This window comes from Lepisma saccharinum, chromosome 1, assembly GCF_977018435.1.
Source record: "Lepisma saccharinum chromosome 1, izLepSacc3.1, whole genome shotgun sequence".
In the NCBI taxonomy this organism is placed as follows: domain Eukaryota; kingdom Metazoa; phylum Arthropoda; class Insecta; order Zygentoma; family Lepismatidae; genus Lepisma; species Lepisma saccharinum.
The window spans coordinates 165,255,419-165,270,444 of NC_139229.1; the positions used below are offsets into that span (position 1 = coordinate 165,255,419).

General features: G+C 37.7%; 2 protein-coding genes across 2 annotated transcripts in view; one reads left to right on the top strand and one right to left on the bottom strand.

Annotated features, from left to right (window-relative positions):
- Positions 1-1,452, bottom strand: part of mas (trypsin-like serine protease domain-containing protein masquerade) — a 419,698-nt gene extending 418,246 nt beyond the window's left edge. The window contains exon 1 of the mRNA XM_083142029.1: positions 1,384-1,452. The gene's annotated coding sequence lies outside the window, so the exon portion shown is untranslated. The remainder of the gene's footprint in view (positions 1-1,383) is intronic.
- The window catches only part of LOC146003653 (salivary peroxidase/catechol oxidase-like), a 47,921-nt gene that overhangs the window by 21,721 nt on the left and 11,174 nt on the right, over positions 1-15,026 (top strand). The window contains exons 8-12 of the mRNA XM_083142008.1: positions 621-768; positions 2,054-2,210; positions 3,087-3,257; positions 4,773-4,971; positions 5,985-6,090. Of these exons, the coding sequence (XP_082998134.1) occupies positions 621-768; positions 2,054-2,210; positions 3,087-3,257; positions 4,773-4,971; positions 5,985-6,090 (781 nt within the window). The remainder of the gene's footprint in view (positions 1-620; positions 769-2,053; positions 2,211-3,086; positions 3,258-4,772; positions 4,972-5,984; positions 6,091-15,026) is intronic.

Below are 15,026 nucleotides of genomic sequence, written 5' to 3' on the forward strand. Positions count from 1 at the left end.
TTACCCTATGTATGGATTTTTCTCTTCCTCAACGAAGAAGTTACCTGTTCATGTTGAGGCGTCGACTGGCCTTCTGGATCAACTGATCTGCCTCTGGTAGGTTCTCATTTCTTGTTGATATCGAAACTTAGAAATGCATGTCAAGATGTAGTTAAAGGCACAGATTTTCTGATGTAACTCAAGTAACCAGCGAGTCTTCTGTCAGCAAGATATTTGTAAATTTTCAAGACAACACTGCAAGAATCTATTTAATATCTTCCTCCTGCAATGCCACATTTTGTAGTAATATTGCAATGCAAGTGCAGTTGAAAGCATGCTAGCGCACTCGGATTTGAAATCAGAAGAAATTGAAGCACATGGAAATACATTGATCTAAGAACTACAGGTATACTGACATTTCTTCACGCATGATGATAATAATACATTAAATATGTAAAAATATGAATTTCGAATATTTGTTACTATACCTGATACTCTTGTCGATGTAAATCAAACACTGTGATAAAAAATTTAAGGTAACGAAAATGATAAAAATAGAGAACTCAAAGTATTGCTAATTTTCAAACGCTATAGTTATTTAAGTGAATTGATCGTTAATGGAAATACTATAATTTTTACAGGAAGAAGTTACATGGAAAAATTCGAGCTAACACCGAAGGAGAAGGGCCACACTGATATCTACGATGAGACCTTGAATCCATCCATAACCAACGTTTTTGCCACGGCTGCTTTTAGATATGGCCACAGTCTGATTCAAGGAAGTATGCAGTAAGTAACCGTTTTGACTTTGTGTAATTTTAAAATGCTTTAGTATGGAGTCAATAGTCATTATAACTCTATCCACTACTAAATATCACTGCCTACAGCAACACGTGTTTTAAAATTTTATTGTAAAAAAGGGAGAAGAAGAAACTGTGAAATACAAAATAGGTTATGTACCACCCTTTAATCTACACATCTTGTAAACGTACGTGCATTCAGAAGAAATTCAATTATTCTATATACATTGAAGTATAATTTAGAAAAAGGGTTGAGCAATAAAAACGTGCACTTTCTCCTGTTACTAGTTTGCTAAATAACGTGGGTTTCGCTTCTTTTCCAATAATTTGATAAACAAAGCATAACAGTCTACAAGACACTCACGAATGCTAGACTCTGAAGAGCAGAAGAATAGATCCACGTTTAATAGAGAATAAGGTCGGGCGACTCCGATAACCTACTTGTTGACGCTATCGTATTGAAATCAAGGGTTCGATTCCCGGTGAAGCCACCTTGCACAGTGGTTCGGATCTCACCTTACACTGTAGGTCAGCCCGAGTATAAGTGAACTTGCAGTAAACTGTCTTTTGCTAGAGAATGAGATAGAGGAAAAGATTCACCTACCTTTCAAGCAACTAAGAGTTGTGAAGTATCATGTCCAGTGTCCTGCCTGGGTACGTGGGAGCTATAATCCCTCTCCTATATGGTCAAGATTTCCTTAAAAAGAAAGTCAGATTCATGACAAGATGGTAAAATATAGCTCAAATACAAAGAAAGAAGTTTTACCCACCTCACAGTCACATTCTACCATATCAACCTGGACACAACACTCATGCCCATTGCGTGCACACATAGAACATTCTCAGTTCATCTACAATGCGATATGTTACATGTAGTACTTACCTGTTATACAGAAAACCCATAATAAGCACCTAGTTTCTATTTGTTCGACTTTCTGGCCGATTACACATACACTGCTGGACAAAATAAACAGGACACTTGCATTTTTTGTGATAACGCATAAATTCTAATTCGAAGGCTAACTAAATGTTGCAGAAACTGAATTAAGTACGAAATTAATAAACAAAGTCCGGGCCTATGAATGGTGCATATGGTACTACATGATCTGCCAAACATTCTGTAATATAATCATTCCAATTCAGATGTCAAAAATTAAGGTGTACGGTTCTTTTGTCCAGCAGTATAAATATCTTGCATCAGGTAAAGTTGTGAATTGGGTTTCACTTGTCATTTTTATAGCATTCTACAATCGGAGCTTCGTTTTTCTTTTCAGAGGCTTCAGTCGCTTCGGCAACGTAAAACACAACCTGCTCCTTCATAAGAATCAGTTCTCGCCGTTCGTCCTTTACGAGGAAGGATCTTTCGACAATCTTATCAGAGGCATCTCGACGCAGGAGTGCCAGAAATTTGACCATTTCTTCTCCAAAGAAGTAAGCGCGACTGTAAACCTAGCACAAAAGTATTTTCTACTAATTATATTTTCACAATTGTAATGCTGTTTGTATTTGTTTTGTAAAATAGGTTTGAGTTTTTGACATGGATACTACGTATTGATACTTCTAGTTTCCGAATGGAAATAGTTTCTAATTACTTCTACTTCGTGAACTATCAACAACAAAAAAGCGACCCTACAGAAAATTGAAATCATTTGTAGAAAATATTTAACTATTTTGAAGATTTTAAATCCTCTACTGTAAGCATTTTAAAATCAATCTTGACAGAATAATATTTATTTCACTCATTTTTTGTCGTTTCCGACTAAAACCTACTACGTTGTGACCTTCAAACTTGTTTACCTAAACTGACGATTCTTTTTACGGACCATAGTTATTTGGGACCAGAACGTAATATTGTTGATTTAAAATCTATCTTTACCACAGTTAGTATGGAAAAGGAATTTCAAATTTGATGAATTATGTATTAAAATTAATAAGGAAGTCAGTATTAAATTTATCCACCTTTTCACAGAAGGACCAACTATTTAACAACAATAACAACAACAACAACAACAAGAAGAAGTTCAAGTAATAGAGTTCGACTAAAACATATGTTACGGATATGAACCCTTTGTCAAGGACCAGCATTAACGTGCCTGTATTTAAAGCGGAAGCTGGATGAGACACTCACTACACACAGAGAAAAGATCCATGGCAATAAATATATACAGAGATAGTCATTAGCCTGAAATAATGCATTTTGGACAAAGCAATATAGGGAAAGTGAGTTTACGTTTGAGAGTTTTCCGAAAAGATAATCCGCAATGTTTTATTTTCGAATAACTCATCAATTGTCCTTGATCTTTACAGCTGACGGACCATTTATTCCAAGGAGACCTTCAATTTGGACTTGACCTGGTGGCACTGAACATTCAAAGAGGAAGAGACCATGGACTTCCGCCATACAATGACTGGAGGGAAGTTTGTGGTCTTCCACGTGCTAACAGATGGGAAGATCTGCTGGATGTTATGGATCCTCAGGTATGAAAAGTTTTTTTTTTTCTTTATGTGCATAATGCAAGTCATGTGATGTTTCCCTTGCTTGGTAGAGAATATCGAGTCAGCCTTCCCCTCACACACAAGCATGACATTGGTAAACGAACTTGACACAAATATGTGTTTTTCGTGTGATACGTATTTGAGGAATAAATGTGACTGCGGTGATCTAGCTGTTTGGACGACTGATTGCCACATGGGAGACTTTGGTTCGGTTTTCGAGATGAATCATTTCGAGTAGGGATTTTCCGTATACCTCCCTGCATAAGCAATTTTGCTGTTAATTCAGCCTGGGGACGACTCTGAAGGCAAAGGAGATCGGAGCTTGATGCATATCACACAGCTTCCGCTAGGTCGCGATGGACAACGTGTGAACCCATACTTTGTCCTCTCCCCGTAGAATATCCTCGTCCCAAGCAACTTCACACACTTTGCGCTGGCGACAACTTTACTGGAATAATGTACTGTATAATGCAGAAAACGATACACCCTTTTAGGTATACAACATTTAGTTTCTTCCTCCGGCCAACCAAGAAGTCTAACCGCGTGGGGGACACACACAAGGACAAGACACTTACAGTTATGATATTATAGTTACATGTTTACAACTCGTAGCCAAGCTTCCCGGTCACGCTTACCTAAATCTTCTTCAAATAATAGCAAATCTTGTACCGTGAGTCTTTTTCAATGTTTGTGTTTATTTTTGTAGTGCCTATATTAATAGAACAAAAATATAGGCAATAGAAATGCAATTAAATAAGAATATAAAGAAACCAAGCGATAGACTTATGAATAGAAGGAGGAGCAGATTTAAGGAGCGTACTTAGCTAAGATGGATTAATTAAGGAGCTAACCAAGAATATATTGGAAGGGAATTGCAGGCTAAAATGTGTGAACATTTGGGATATAGCAAATACGGAAGGAAAGCAACTGAGAATGTTAGGAATGGAAGTTTTAGTAAGAATTTAACCACAGAGGATGGAGCTATGAAGTTAAATATTCCACGAGGTAAAGCTGGTAAATTTGAGCCAATGATTGTAGTGTAGGCAAGAAGCAAACTGGTTTATTTTACTTCACATTTCTGCTACTTTTTGGCTAATCGCAAAGATGAAGATGTGTGATGAAATCGATGAAGGGACACTCACAAGGAGTGCGCTACGACCTCTGGCGTCGAGCGAAGCCAAGATGACTCAGTACGTTGAACGTTCTCTAGAATCATTAATCAAGGGGCCTCGGGTTCAATACCGGGTGGAGGCACATAGTGGTTCGGATCCCACTTTAAATTGTAGGTCCAGTCCCGATAAGCCTTACTGTGCATAAAGTGGACTTAAAACACCAAATCAAACAAACAAACTAACCTAGATATCATTTTTCGAAGCACATTCACGAGATTTACAGAATTTTATGACAATCTCTCGTGAAATATATTCAAGAAAATCAAACCAAAAAACGAACTGTTTCATTGAGTGCCCAACATGATTACATCTTGTCCCGTTGCAGGTGATGTCTATTCTGAGGAACATGTATGGATCTGTGGACGAGATAGACCTCTTCGTTGGAGGAGTATCTGAAAAGGCTCTTCCAGGAGCTCTCCTTGGGCAAACATTCGTGTGCCTCGTGGGAGATCAATTTGCCAGAGCCCGGCGAGGCGACAGGTTCTTCTATGAAGAAGGAGGGAAGATATCTTCATTCTCAGAGGGTAATTTTATAATTTTGTCAGTGTAATGTATCAAAAACAGCGCTGCTGCGTGTTTTGAGTTGAATTTTAGAAAAAAATCAGTTGTTTTGTGATTTGTAGATTACAGGGATTAAGATGTCTTATGAATGTATGTATCTACAATATAGTTTATATTACATTGCTTTAAAATAAGGTATAATAATAATAATATATTTTTATTCAGAGGGTGAGGTTCAGCCGCTAGCTGCACCACAACCTAACCCTTGTCAGCATCTGCTTGTAGAATAGTGATTAGATGAATAATTATAAGATAGCACATACACACGAGAAGCGATAAAAAAATTCAACCTACCATATGCAAATTTACATAAACATATTGATATTTATAAGACATGAACGTGAAACTGTGGGTAATGATATTCGTATTATAGGGTAAGTACTTGAAATTTCTTGTTAGTTTGCCTGTTTTTATGTTATTCCTTATGTGCTAATGATTCTGCACCACATAAAATTATGTCCCTTCATTAATGATACGTCGCCATCTGTGTTCATCAAAATAAAAGGAAAGTTTTTGTACTATTAGCTTTTCAATTTTAATATATTATAAAAATGTCTAAATACACCTGGCCATGCTAAAGTTTAGTATTTGTCTTGTCTTGGCTATAAAACGGTCAGATTATACTGTAAGTATTAATAGAGCAAATAATAGCAAACTACGCAAGCAGTATGGTTAGTTTAAAATGTATGATGTACTGTATATAATGCGTTGCAGACAACGCTTGATGCACATTGAAGTATTGCTGACACAAAAATAAATCGAGACAGTTGAAAGATACAGTAAAAATGTCTTCTCTTCAATGCCAGTCCCAACAATAGAAGCAGATAACACTTCTTAAGACCCGAACAAATCGAAAGTCCGAAAATCTTGTGTTGTCCGAAAAAAATATGGGGAAAAAATATTTAACCTTATCTACTTCAATTTGACTGGAAACACGGCACGGCATTATCTTAACGTAATTATTTATTATTTTCAGACCAGCTACAGCAGCTGCGGAAAGCTAATCTTGCGAGGATTCTTTGCGACAACTCGGACAGCGTAGCACTAATGCAGCCTCTAGCCTTCTTCCGAGTATCTTTCTTGTAAGTACAGCAGCATGAATTACGTAACTTTTGTCAATGTGAATTATAGTGGCCACTGATCATTGTTCGGATCAAACATAATGAGAATTTTTAGAGGAATACATGATCGCAGAAATATACCCAGGGGCGATTCCTCCATGTAGGAAGTGAGGAACTTCCTACAATTCATTTATACTTGCTTCCAGTTCTCTACTTTTTTAGGAGTTTATTAATAATGCGCATTATAAAATTATGAGCGAAATGTATGTACAATTGACTAAGTTAGCTACTGTCAAGAGTTGGCTGGTGCCGCTTGTTCCAGCCGCAGCACCAAAGACGATGGACATACGCTTTGCTGCCCCGCCTGAGGAACCTCGCTGGTATCACTACAAACAGATGGGTGAGGAGTGGGAAAAGGGGCAGGGGAAAAGTTGCGTTTTTAAAGCATCCAGCGAGGAACCATCGAGAGGTTACTCGATCACAGGCGCGGATCCACGGCGGGGGCGATCGCCCCCCCCCCCCCAACTGCCCTGATGATGTTTTTTTGGAATATAATAATGATTGATATTACTAATAATTTAAGTGTTGAATGTATGTTTTTTTAAGTTACATTTCTCTCATTAACCAGGTAAAAGTGATTTTCCACAACAGGAGCTTCGTTACTCTCTGTTGAAGTGAAATTTTGGTTTCCTTCCCTCTGCTACTGACCAGAAGGACCAAAAAAAAAATCAGTCAACACCGAGAAGTCGCAGTTTTCGCTGGACCTGCACGGTAATATGATACCCACGCCGGACTTGAGGGGTCCAGCCGGCACCAGTCAACGTAACTTTGGGTATCTCAGTTCTCGCGTTTTTTTTTCCGGTTGAGTGAATGTGTAGTGTAGTTTGGTGCGATACGTTTGCATCGTGATAGTGTGCTGTAGTGTAAAAACAAAACGGGTCTGTTATTATTGCGCGAGATGTAGCTTGCATGAGTGGCGTTGGTGCTGTGAAAGAGGTGTTTGCGTTTCTTACTTTCTTTGTGATTTGTGTTTTACATTGAAGATATGAGTTGTGAGGACAGAAAAAAAAATAGCAACGGCTAAAAGAAAACTCCAGTCGAGGACAATAGAGAGTTGTTTTTCACAAAAAAACAGGCTACGGAAGGGAGCAATGAAAATGGGGAGGGAGTAAATTCGGTTAGTAGTCTGTACGATTATATTTTATGTGACAGTGCAGAATCTACAGATTCGACCAGATTGAATGCAGACAATGCAATTTGCGCGGAAAGTGAAACAGCTCAGCGAGTTCGAAACATTTATGTTTTTTTATATTGGTTTGATATTTTTTCGATTAATTGATTTTTGGTGTTTTAAGTTCACTTTATGCACAGTAAGTCTAGTCGGAACTGGACCTACAGCTTAAAGTGGGATCCGAACCACTATGTGCCTCCACCGGGTATCGAACCCGGGACCCCTTGATTACAAGGCGACGACGCTACCACTGCGATATCAGGGAAGCCCTTTCTTGATATTGGAAAATTCCTGGGGGACAGATATATAATTTTTCAGAAGAGGCCATTGGGTTCCACCGATTGAATATAAATATCCGTTCTCCTTGCAATGGAAAGGCGACAAAGATGGCCATCGATACGCTTCCAAAAAGCACCTGCGTTCGAGTGGCTTGTCATTTCAGATCACCTTCAGGGCTACCTGCTTAAATTTTGTCCCATTTTCGTACCTAGTCAAGTCGGGGGAAGCGGGTTAAATACAATGCAACGCTCGGGAAATTAGTTACGAAACCTTTGAAGGATTTTTCAAATTTAACATGGAAAAATGGTGATTTGGTCGTTCACGAATCTAAAGATTATCACAAAAAGGCAGTGGAAGATGAGAAACGGTTTTTGAAGATGCGAAGTGATCCTAGTCTCGACGTAATAAATTTTCAGCAAAACAAATAGCTGAAAACAGGGAAAAGTTACTTACTACCTATTGTGAAAACTGTCATACTGCTTGGACGTCAAAACGCTCCCTTCAGAGGTTCACATGGATGACGGAAAACTCTCCGAATATGAAACTAAAGTCCAGTCCCTTGCAATGAAGGCAATTTCCATGATTTTTTGCGATTTCGTATTGAAAAGCTTCTGTATCTGCCCCGATAACTCGAAACGTATGTTTTGATATATTATAATTATTAGTAGCATGGAGGAAGTGTATTTGATATTTACATTTTAAGTTATGAAGTAGTTCTGTCTCACTGCATTATAGTCAGAAAGATTGATTGATTTGTTTTATTTTACTTCGCGTTTTGTGCCTCTTGGCTAATTTGCGAAGATGGGGATGAAATTGATGAATGGACATTTACAAACAACCATGCCCGAGCGGGATTCGAACCCGGGACCCCTAACGTCGCAGCGCGATATGATAACCACTCGGCCACGGGGTCCGGTTGTAATCCGAAAGAATATCGCAGTTTGCCAAGGTAACAATATTTCCTCAGGTGCATGTAATGAGTGAGTTTCGTTTGTCATCAGCTTATTTAGATTTACGATGTGTCGCGAAGTGTGTCGCGAATTTGGAATTAATTACGATAATTATGAAAAAAAGGGTCTAGAATTGGAATTCTCAAACCCTTGTTTCGAACGCTACCATCCAGACCTCAGGCGACAACTCAGCTTCTCTTTGAAGCAGCATTGTTTACATAACCATTGAAAATGTGTCAGGATAGTTTCCTGGCTTGGTAAGGTACTGTAATCTACCTGGTGAAAATCGCCCATCCCAACTGCCAATCCTGGATCCGCCACTGCTCGATCAGTGGTGCCAACCCCATCAAAATGGTACTAAATCTTGCTCAGTTTGATCTACGTTGGCACCTAGCATCCTGCTTTTGGTATAATGGTAAAATCGAGCATAATCTGCAAACGCGAGTCCCTGGGAGATGGAAATTGAATTCAAAGGAATATATTTTCAGGAAATAGAAATAAAATTACGTGCAACTCTTATTTATACTTCACCAGCGGACTTGTTTAAAGACAAGGGAGTATGCATACACAGCGACAAGCTTTTTTTTACAACCATTCCACGATCCATCCTCTATCTTTTCTTTATCCTGTCGATTTTGTTCGTGAGAAGATTTTATGGCAGGAAATCGATAGAAGGTTGGGGGTGAACAAACAGTTTTTTCAAACAGCTTCAAGTTCTATGCTGAAATCATTTCTTTTGTTGAGCCATTCTACACAATTTTGTGGGAGAATTAACAATATCACATAACTGTAGTGAATAATAAGTAGGGACATTGAATTTTCGAGATGCACGAAATCGCGAAATGTGAAAAAAAGATGCAATTTTTAACATTCTGCCCGTAACTACACCCCCAATGATAAAATTTGCATGAGTTTTATTCGCGAAGTAATGCGAAATCTGTGCTTTTCCACGAAATGAACGCTTTTTCGCAAAATAATCATGAAAATCATCAAATTAAGCAGAAAACACGCAAAAACCTGCAATCGAGGTTGTGCGCGCAAACTGTCGATTTGTAACGATACGTTTGCCTAAAGTTTCCTACCACTTGCAGCCGAAGAACGTTTTATCTTCGATCACATCAGGAAGACGCTGCAAATTTGGATTTCCCATGCACATAATCTCAGTTCGAAAACTTTGCTCCCAGGCAAGATGCATTCCTTTCTTCCCTCGAATATCTACTCAACTTCCAGTTTCATTGAACTTGCTAGCTGTAGCAGCGATAAGATTAGTCTGTTCCCGCACATCAAGGGAAACAATGGTGTCATTTGTGTTCAGTCATGAATGAATTTTGTTTATCATCATGTGATTTTCAACATGTGTTTGTGTATGTGCAGTAGTGATTATTTTATTTGTTGGACAGCAAGGATATCCTTTAAATACATACAATGAATAAATCACTCGAGATATGCAATTTAGAAATGAAGTGATTTTGTGTTGATGTTTTCTTTTTGGTTGGGCAGCTAAGTACTTGTGAATGTGTACAGTATATAAAAATGAAGTAGTTTATCAATTTATAGCTCTTTTGTATGTTGTTTCCTCTCATAATGAAAAAGTGTGTGCCATTTTTTTCCACCGCTGATCTAACATTTTATTTACTGCTCTCCTCAGTTTTTATTTACCATAAATTTGTCTCCCTAATAATAAGTAACGCAAGTTCGAAACTCGAATAGTATATGCATAATTGAACTTAAAACTGCAGTTATCCGAAAAAATAATTAATATTAAATCCTAGCACAATTTTGAAGCATTTGGCATAATTTCAGAGTTTAAGCAGCACTTTTTATTATCCTCAATCCACACGACAGGGAGAAGGGACAAAATCGAAATTCCTGCAAAATCTAAAATATCGTCAATGCTATTTTCGTAGGTTTTTATAGCTTCACATTAAAATATTTCGTAGTTCAAGGGGCAAGGGCCTGCACCTAACATTTAAAATGCAATACATAGTACAAGCGATATGTGTGACTGTAATTGAACGAATTTTTCAAACCTTCCTCGGTTTACGATAATTTCTTCCTACACTCCAAAAAAGCCGCGAGTCGCCACTGGTCCTTATGCCATGATTTCTGAGATTTACATCCTACAAATTTTGAAAAGAAAGAAGAAACAAAGAACATTCACTAAAAATAATATAGGCTTAAAGATTCGTAGTTCGCATTTGAGTCGGTGTCTGATGAACATCATTATAAACGTACTTTTACTACTACTTTGGGAAACAGAAAAATTCCAAGTGTAAATTTCTACGTCGCATATTCCGACTTTTTTTATTATTATTAATAATAATAATAATAATGAAGCCCAGGGTTCAGCCCCTAATCTAGTAATTTCTACTTCGATCACTGGCTATAACAGAAACACCTTAAATGCTGATTTAATGGCCTGTTCTGTAGTACAAATGGATCATTTACTGAAATAAATATAAACATGTTCTAATGTAAGATAGATAAATTAAATATTTACAGAATGCTTCGCATACACAGTGTAGATCATAAAATAAACGACAATAAACTTAAACAGGGATTGAGGCACATGGCTAATATGCGCAAGAAGAACAAATATGGTTCAGAAGTCTGGAAATGACGAAGCTATTAACATCTGTCTCAAGTTCTGCTGTCCTATAACAGTAGTAATAAACAGTATGATAATTAATAAATAAACAATAAACTTCTAGTATCTGCCAAATGTCATGAGGAGAATACCCCTTCCCTCCTCTCCTTATTAGAACTGGCTCTAATGTAATGACTTAGCTTAAAACATTCCGATATTTTGGGATAACAGTTTCATTTGCAGAACACCCTTTTATGAACAAACACAGAACATTCATCTTGAGTTGCTGAATTGATGCATTTGCCGCAGCTTCATTACTTAAATACCTCGACCAACAAACAAAAGTTTGACATGAAAGGTTGTTGAAGAAAGTCGTAAATCAACTCTCCTGGTCTAGTATAGTACAAAAACACCCGAGTAATTACGCCTTACAAACTCCTCTCGAGTCTTTTCCAAGAAATTTCAAACCTCGTTGATTCTTTTCTCACTGCGTGACGTAATTACGGGGAACAGCAATTCCATACTCTTTCTGCTCCGTTGCTTGCACAGAGCGAAGGTCAAGGACAGGTCAATGCATTCAGTAGAAACCGGAAGCTTCTGCGACGCACCAGTTTTACTTTTTCTTGTGCATAAATTTCGAAATCAAACATTCATACAGAAGAAAGAAAGCATGAATAGTGTAAATTTAAGTACAAGCAGTGAGTTTTTTGTGTGAGCTAACTCGTGACGCATTTCATTTTGAAATAAAAACATACTATTTTATAGAGTCATCGATTCTGTCATCAGGAATGCTTTTTAAAAAAAACTTATGTATGTAATCACTTACTGCATGTAACTCTGATACTTAGCAAGTAAAGTGAAAATTAGTACAGTACATTAACTGAATGTTCCTGTCTCTCTAAACACTTGCAGACCATTCCTGCGTATGCATGCATACAATAGTTCGCAGTGACGGCGATTAGGGAGGCGAGGGGGGAGGGGGCAGTCGCTCCCCACAATTTGCTACTTTTGACCCCGCACTATGCTAAACCTAGAGCTCGGAAGTTGAGGAAAAATCCTCTTTTTTTTCCTAGTGTCCGAAGAAGAGGCCTAACATAATATATGTTCATTTGGGTCATTGTAGGCCAGAAAAAGGTGGGTTTTATTTTGTCCTCTTTTGCCTTTTTCGGCGTTTTTAGGCTTATTGGTCCTTTTTTATCCATTTTTTAAAGTCTCAACGGCTTTTTTTTTGCAACTTCATCTTCTTTCGACTACGTTTTTACTGCCCATTCTCAATTCGAATCATCAGTTCATCACCTCTTAAACATCCTTTCTGTAGTTAATATATATATATATATATTTGAACCATCCCTGAAACAAGAGAAAAAACTTTTTTGGACGACTGAATCAGGTACGGTACAATCAACAGCAAATGAATTAGGATAAAAAATATTTTCTCGACGAAAAATGAGTTGGCAATGCTGTGAACACCGAGGCATTTGCGATAAGACGCTTGAGGAGCCTCAAGCAAAGTTTTCTCAACGCACAACTTCAGTACCGAAGGTCATGTCGATTGGCAACTTTCGGGAGCATGTTGTCTGTCTACCTCTACACAGTTCTCCCCAAATGCCTGTTTGAAAAGATCTGGTGTTCACTTTTTTTGCCAACGTAGTTCTGACATTGCAGTAATGTTACAATATTTTATTTCTTATTTTGCTTTGTTTTTACCATGACACATTTATAATTTGTCGCAACTATGAGGATGAATGATAATTACATTAAATTGACAAGGAAACACTGCAGAGATAGAACTCCATGCTGAGACCAGGAAATGACAATTTTTCCATCCCATGAATAATCTATAGCGTCCCTGGGCTAGTGTGCTGCATGATTTCTACATTTAATTTGAGAAATCATTTTAAAAGATCTATATTTTTGTTCCTCAGGTCCCAGGAGCTTAACAAAAATATCCTTAACTAGTAAATGTTAACAAACCTGAAACTTTTGGGGCCAAGTGTCCCTCTTTCAGATGCCAGGATTTGAACCCTAAAATAATAATTCTGAATTTACGAATAGTAGCGTGTTGAATGGCAGTGGGTAATTAGAGGTGCTGTGCGTATTATTGCTTTACGAATTCATTGTCGTTCTGAAGAAAGTTGCCATTCCGATACAGACAGAATATTTCGAAAAGTCTTTAATCATTTTGAGTCTCAGTTTTATGCACAAATAGGCAAACCGGGACGAGATCTACAGTTTAAACTAGAATCCGAATCACTATGTGCCTCCACCGGGCATCGAACCGAGAACTCCTTGCGCCATCGTGGAGGCTCTCTTAATCAGTTGCATATGAATAAATTAGTATAAATTAAAGTATATTTCTCATACTACATATAATTCATTATCACCACAGTCGGGGAAAATAGTTTTAGAGAAAATTGAAAATAGAGGAATATCTATCGGTCTTCCCGTTTTACTATTTCTTATAAAATCAGAAGTATTTCACATCACTGTCACAATCTAGAGCCGCTATTGAATGCAAAAACAGCAATACTTCAAACTTTGAAATCGACACCGAGGGTGATAGTTTTGTTATTTCACGTCACTGTTCTACCAGTCTCGGATAATCGCAATGATGAAGGTTGAAGATGTGATAGATGGAAGTGGGATGCAGACAATGACACATCTTCACCTTACTTCGAAGCGCGTGCGCTAACCAATTAGCCACGGGGTTGGCTTTTTTGTGTTTATCAGTTCACCAAATTAATTTATTCGTCATTCAAGATCCAGAGGTAGAAAAGCAACGTAAAATAACGAAAAGAGAAAAAATGCCATTCACTTATCATCACCCAACAATTTCATGCTGACCAAATCCACACACGAACCTCTTTTGGCATTCGTTTTGCAGAATGGCCTTGGGGATTAAACATCGCCCATTTACTGGTTCAGCTAGAGACAATCCAGGTGACCATGTTATCGAAGCTTATCTTCAATCCTTCACACAACTTCGCTATTTGCTTCTTAAAGGTTTGACATCTAAACAGAACTTCTATCGAACATCGCTCATAGAGTATATTTTACCTATCAGCTCTTAATTAACCTTCTAATTTTCACATATATTTTTTACTTTTATTTAGCGTCGCTTTTCTTCCACTTTCGGGCAATCGCGACGACGAAGATCAGTGAAGATAAAATAAATAGAACATTCAGAAACAACACCAATGCCCAGACCGGTATTCGAACCTAGGATCCTTGACGTAAAACCGTCTAGTGTTACCACTCAGTCAATTTTCATATAGAAACTTACACTTACACACCTCTTCCTTACATATGTGTTTTGTTTTACCTGCTGCACTTCTCTTATGGTGAATTCTAACCCCTCATTTCAGGTTTATCTCATGTTTATAGCTATTGCTTTGTAGTGAACGATAATTCTATTATTACACCATGTGAATCTTCCTCCAACGAAAACCCTGTTAGAGGATGGAAACGTTACGTGTGTAATGTTGTTAAAAGTCTGCTTTGGTTAGCTTTTTTAGTGTATTGAATGAATATTGCATTTTCATTTCGTGTTGAGGCATATTTTCGTCACCTAGATTTTGCATTTAAAATATGTAGGTCCAGTATATATTAGTCATCGTGAATTCGAGTCAATTAAAACATTTTGCGTTGTTGCGAGATTATCTATGAGGCATAATGAATAAGTAGAGAAAATGCAACTTGTATATCAAAATTGCTATGTCCAACTGATCTCCGAAAGTATTGTTTAGCACGTCACATTTCAAGTATAGTCCATGATTGTATCTAGTATATGAACGAGATGTGTCCCTCCTCTCAAACAATACGTGGCTTGTCCCCACCGAACGAAGTGTGTCACTTATAAATTAAGTGTTCGAAAGCAGGCATTAGCCATGAACAGAACAAAAAATACTCC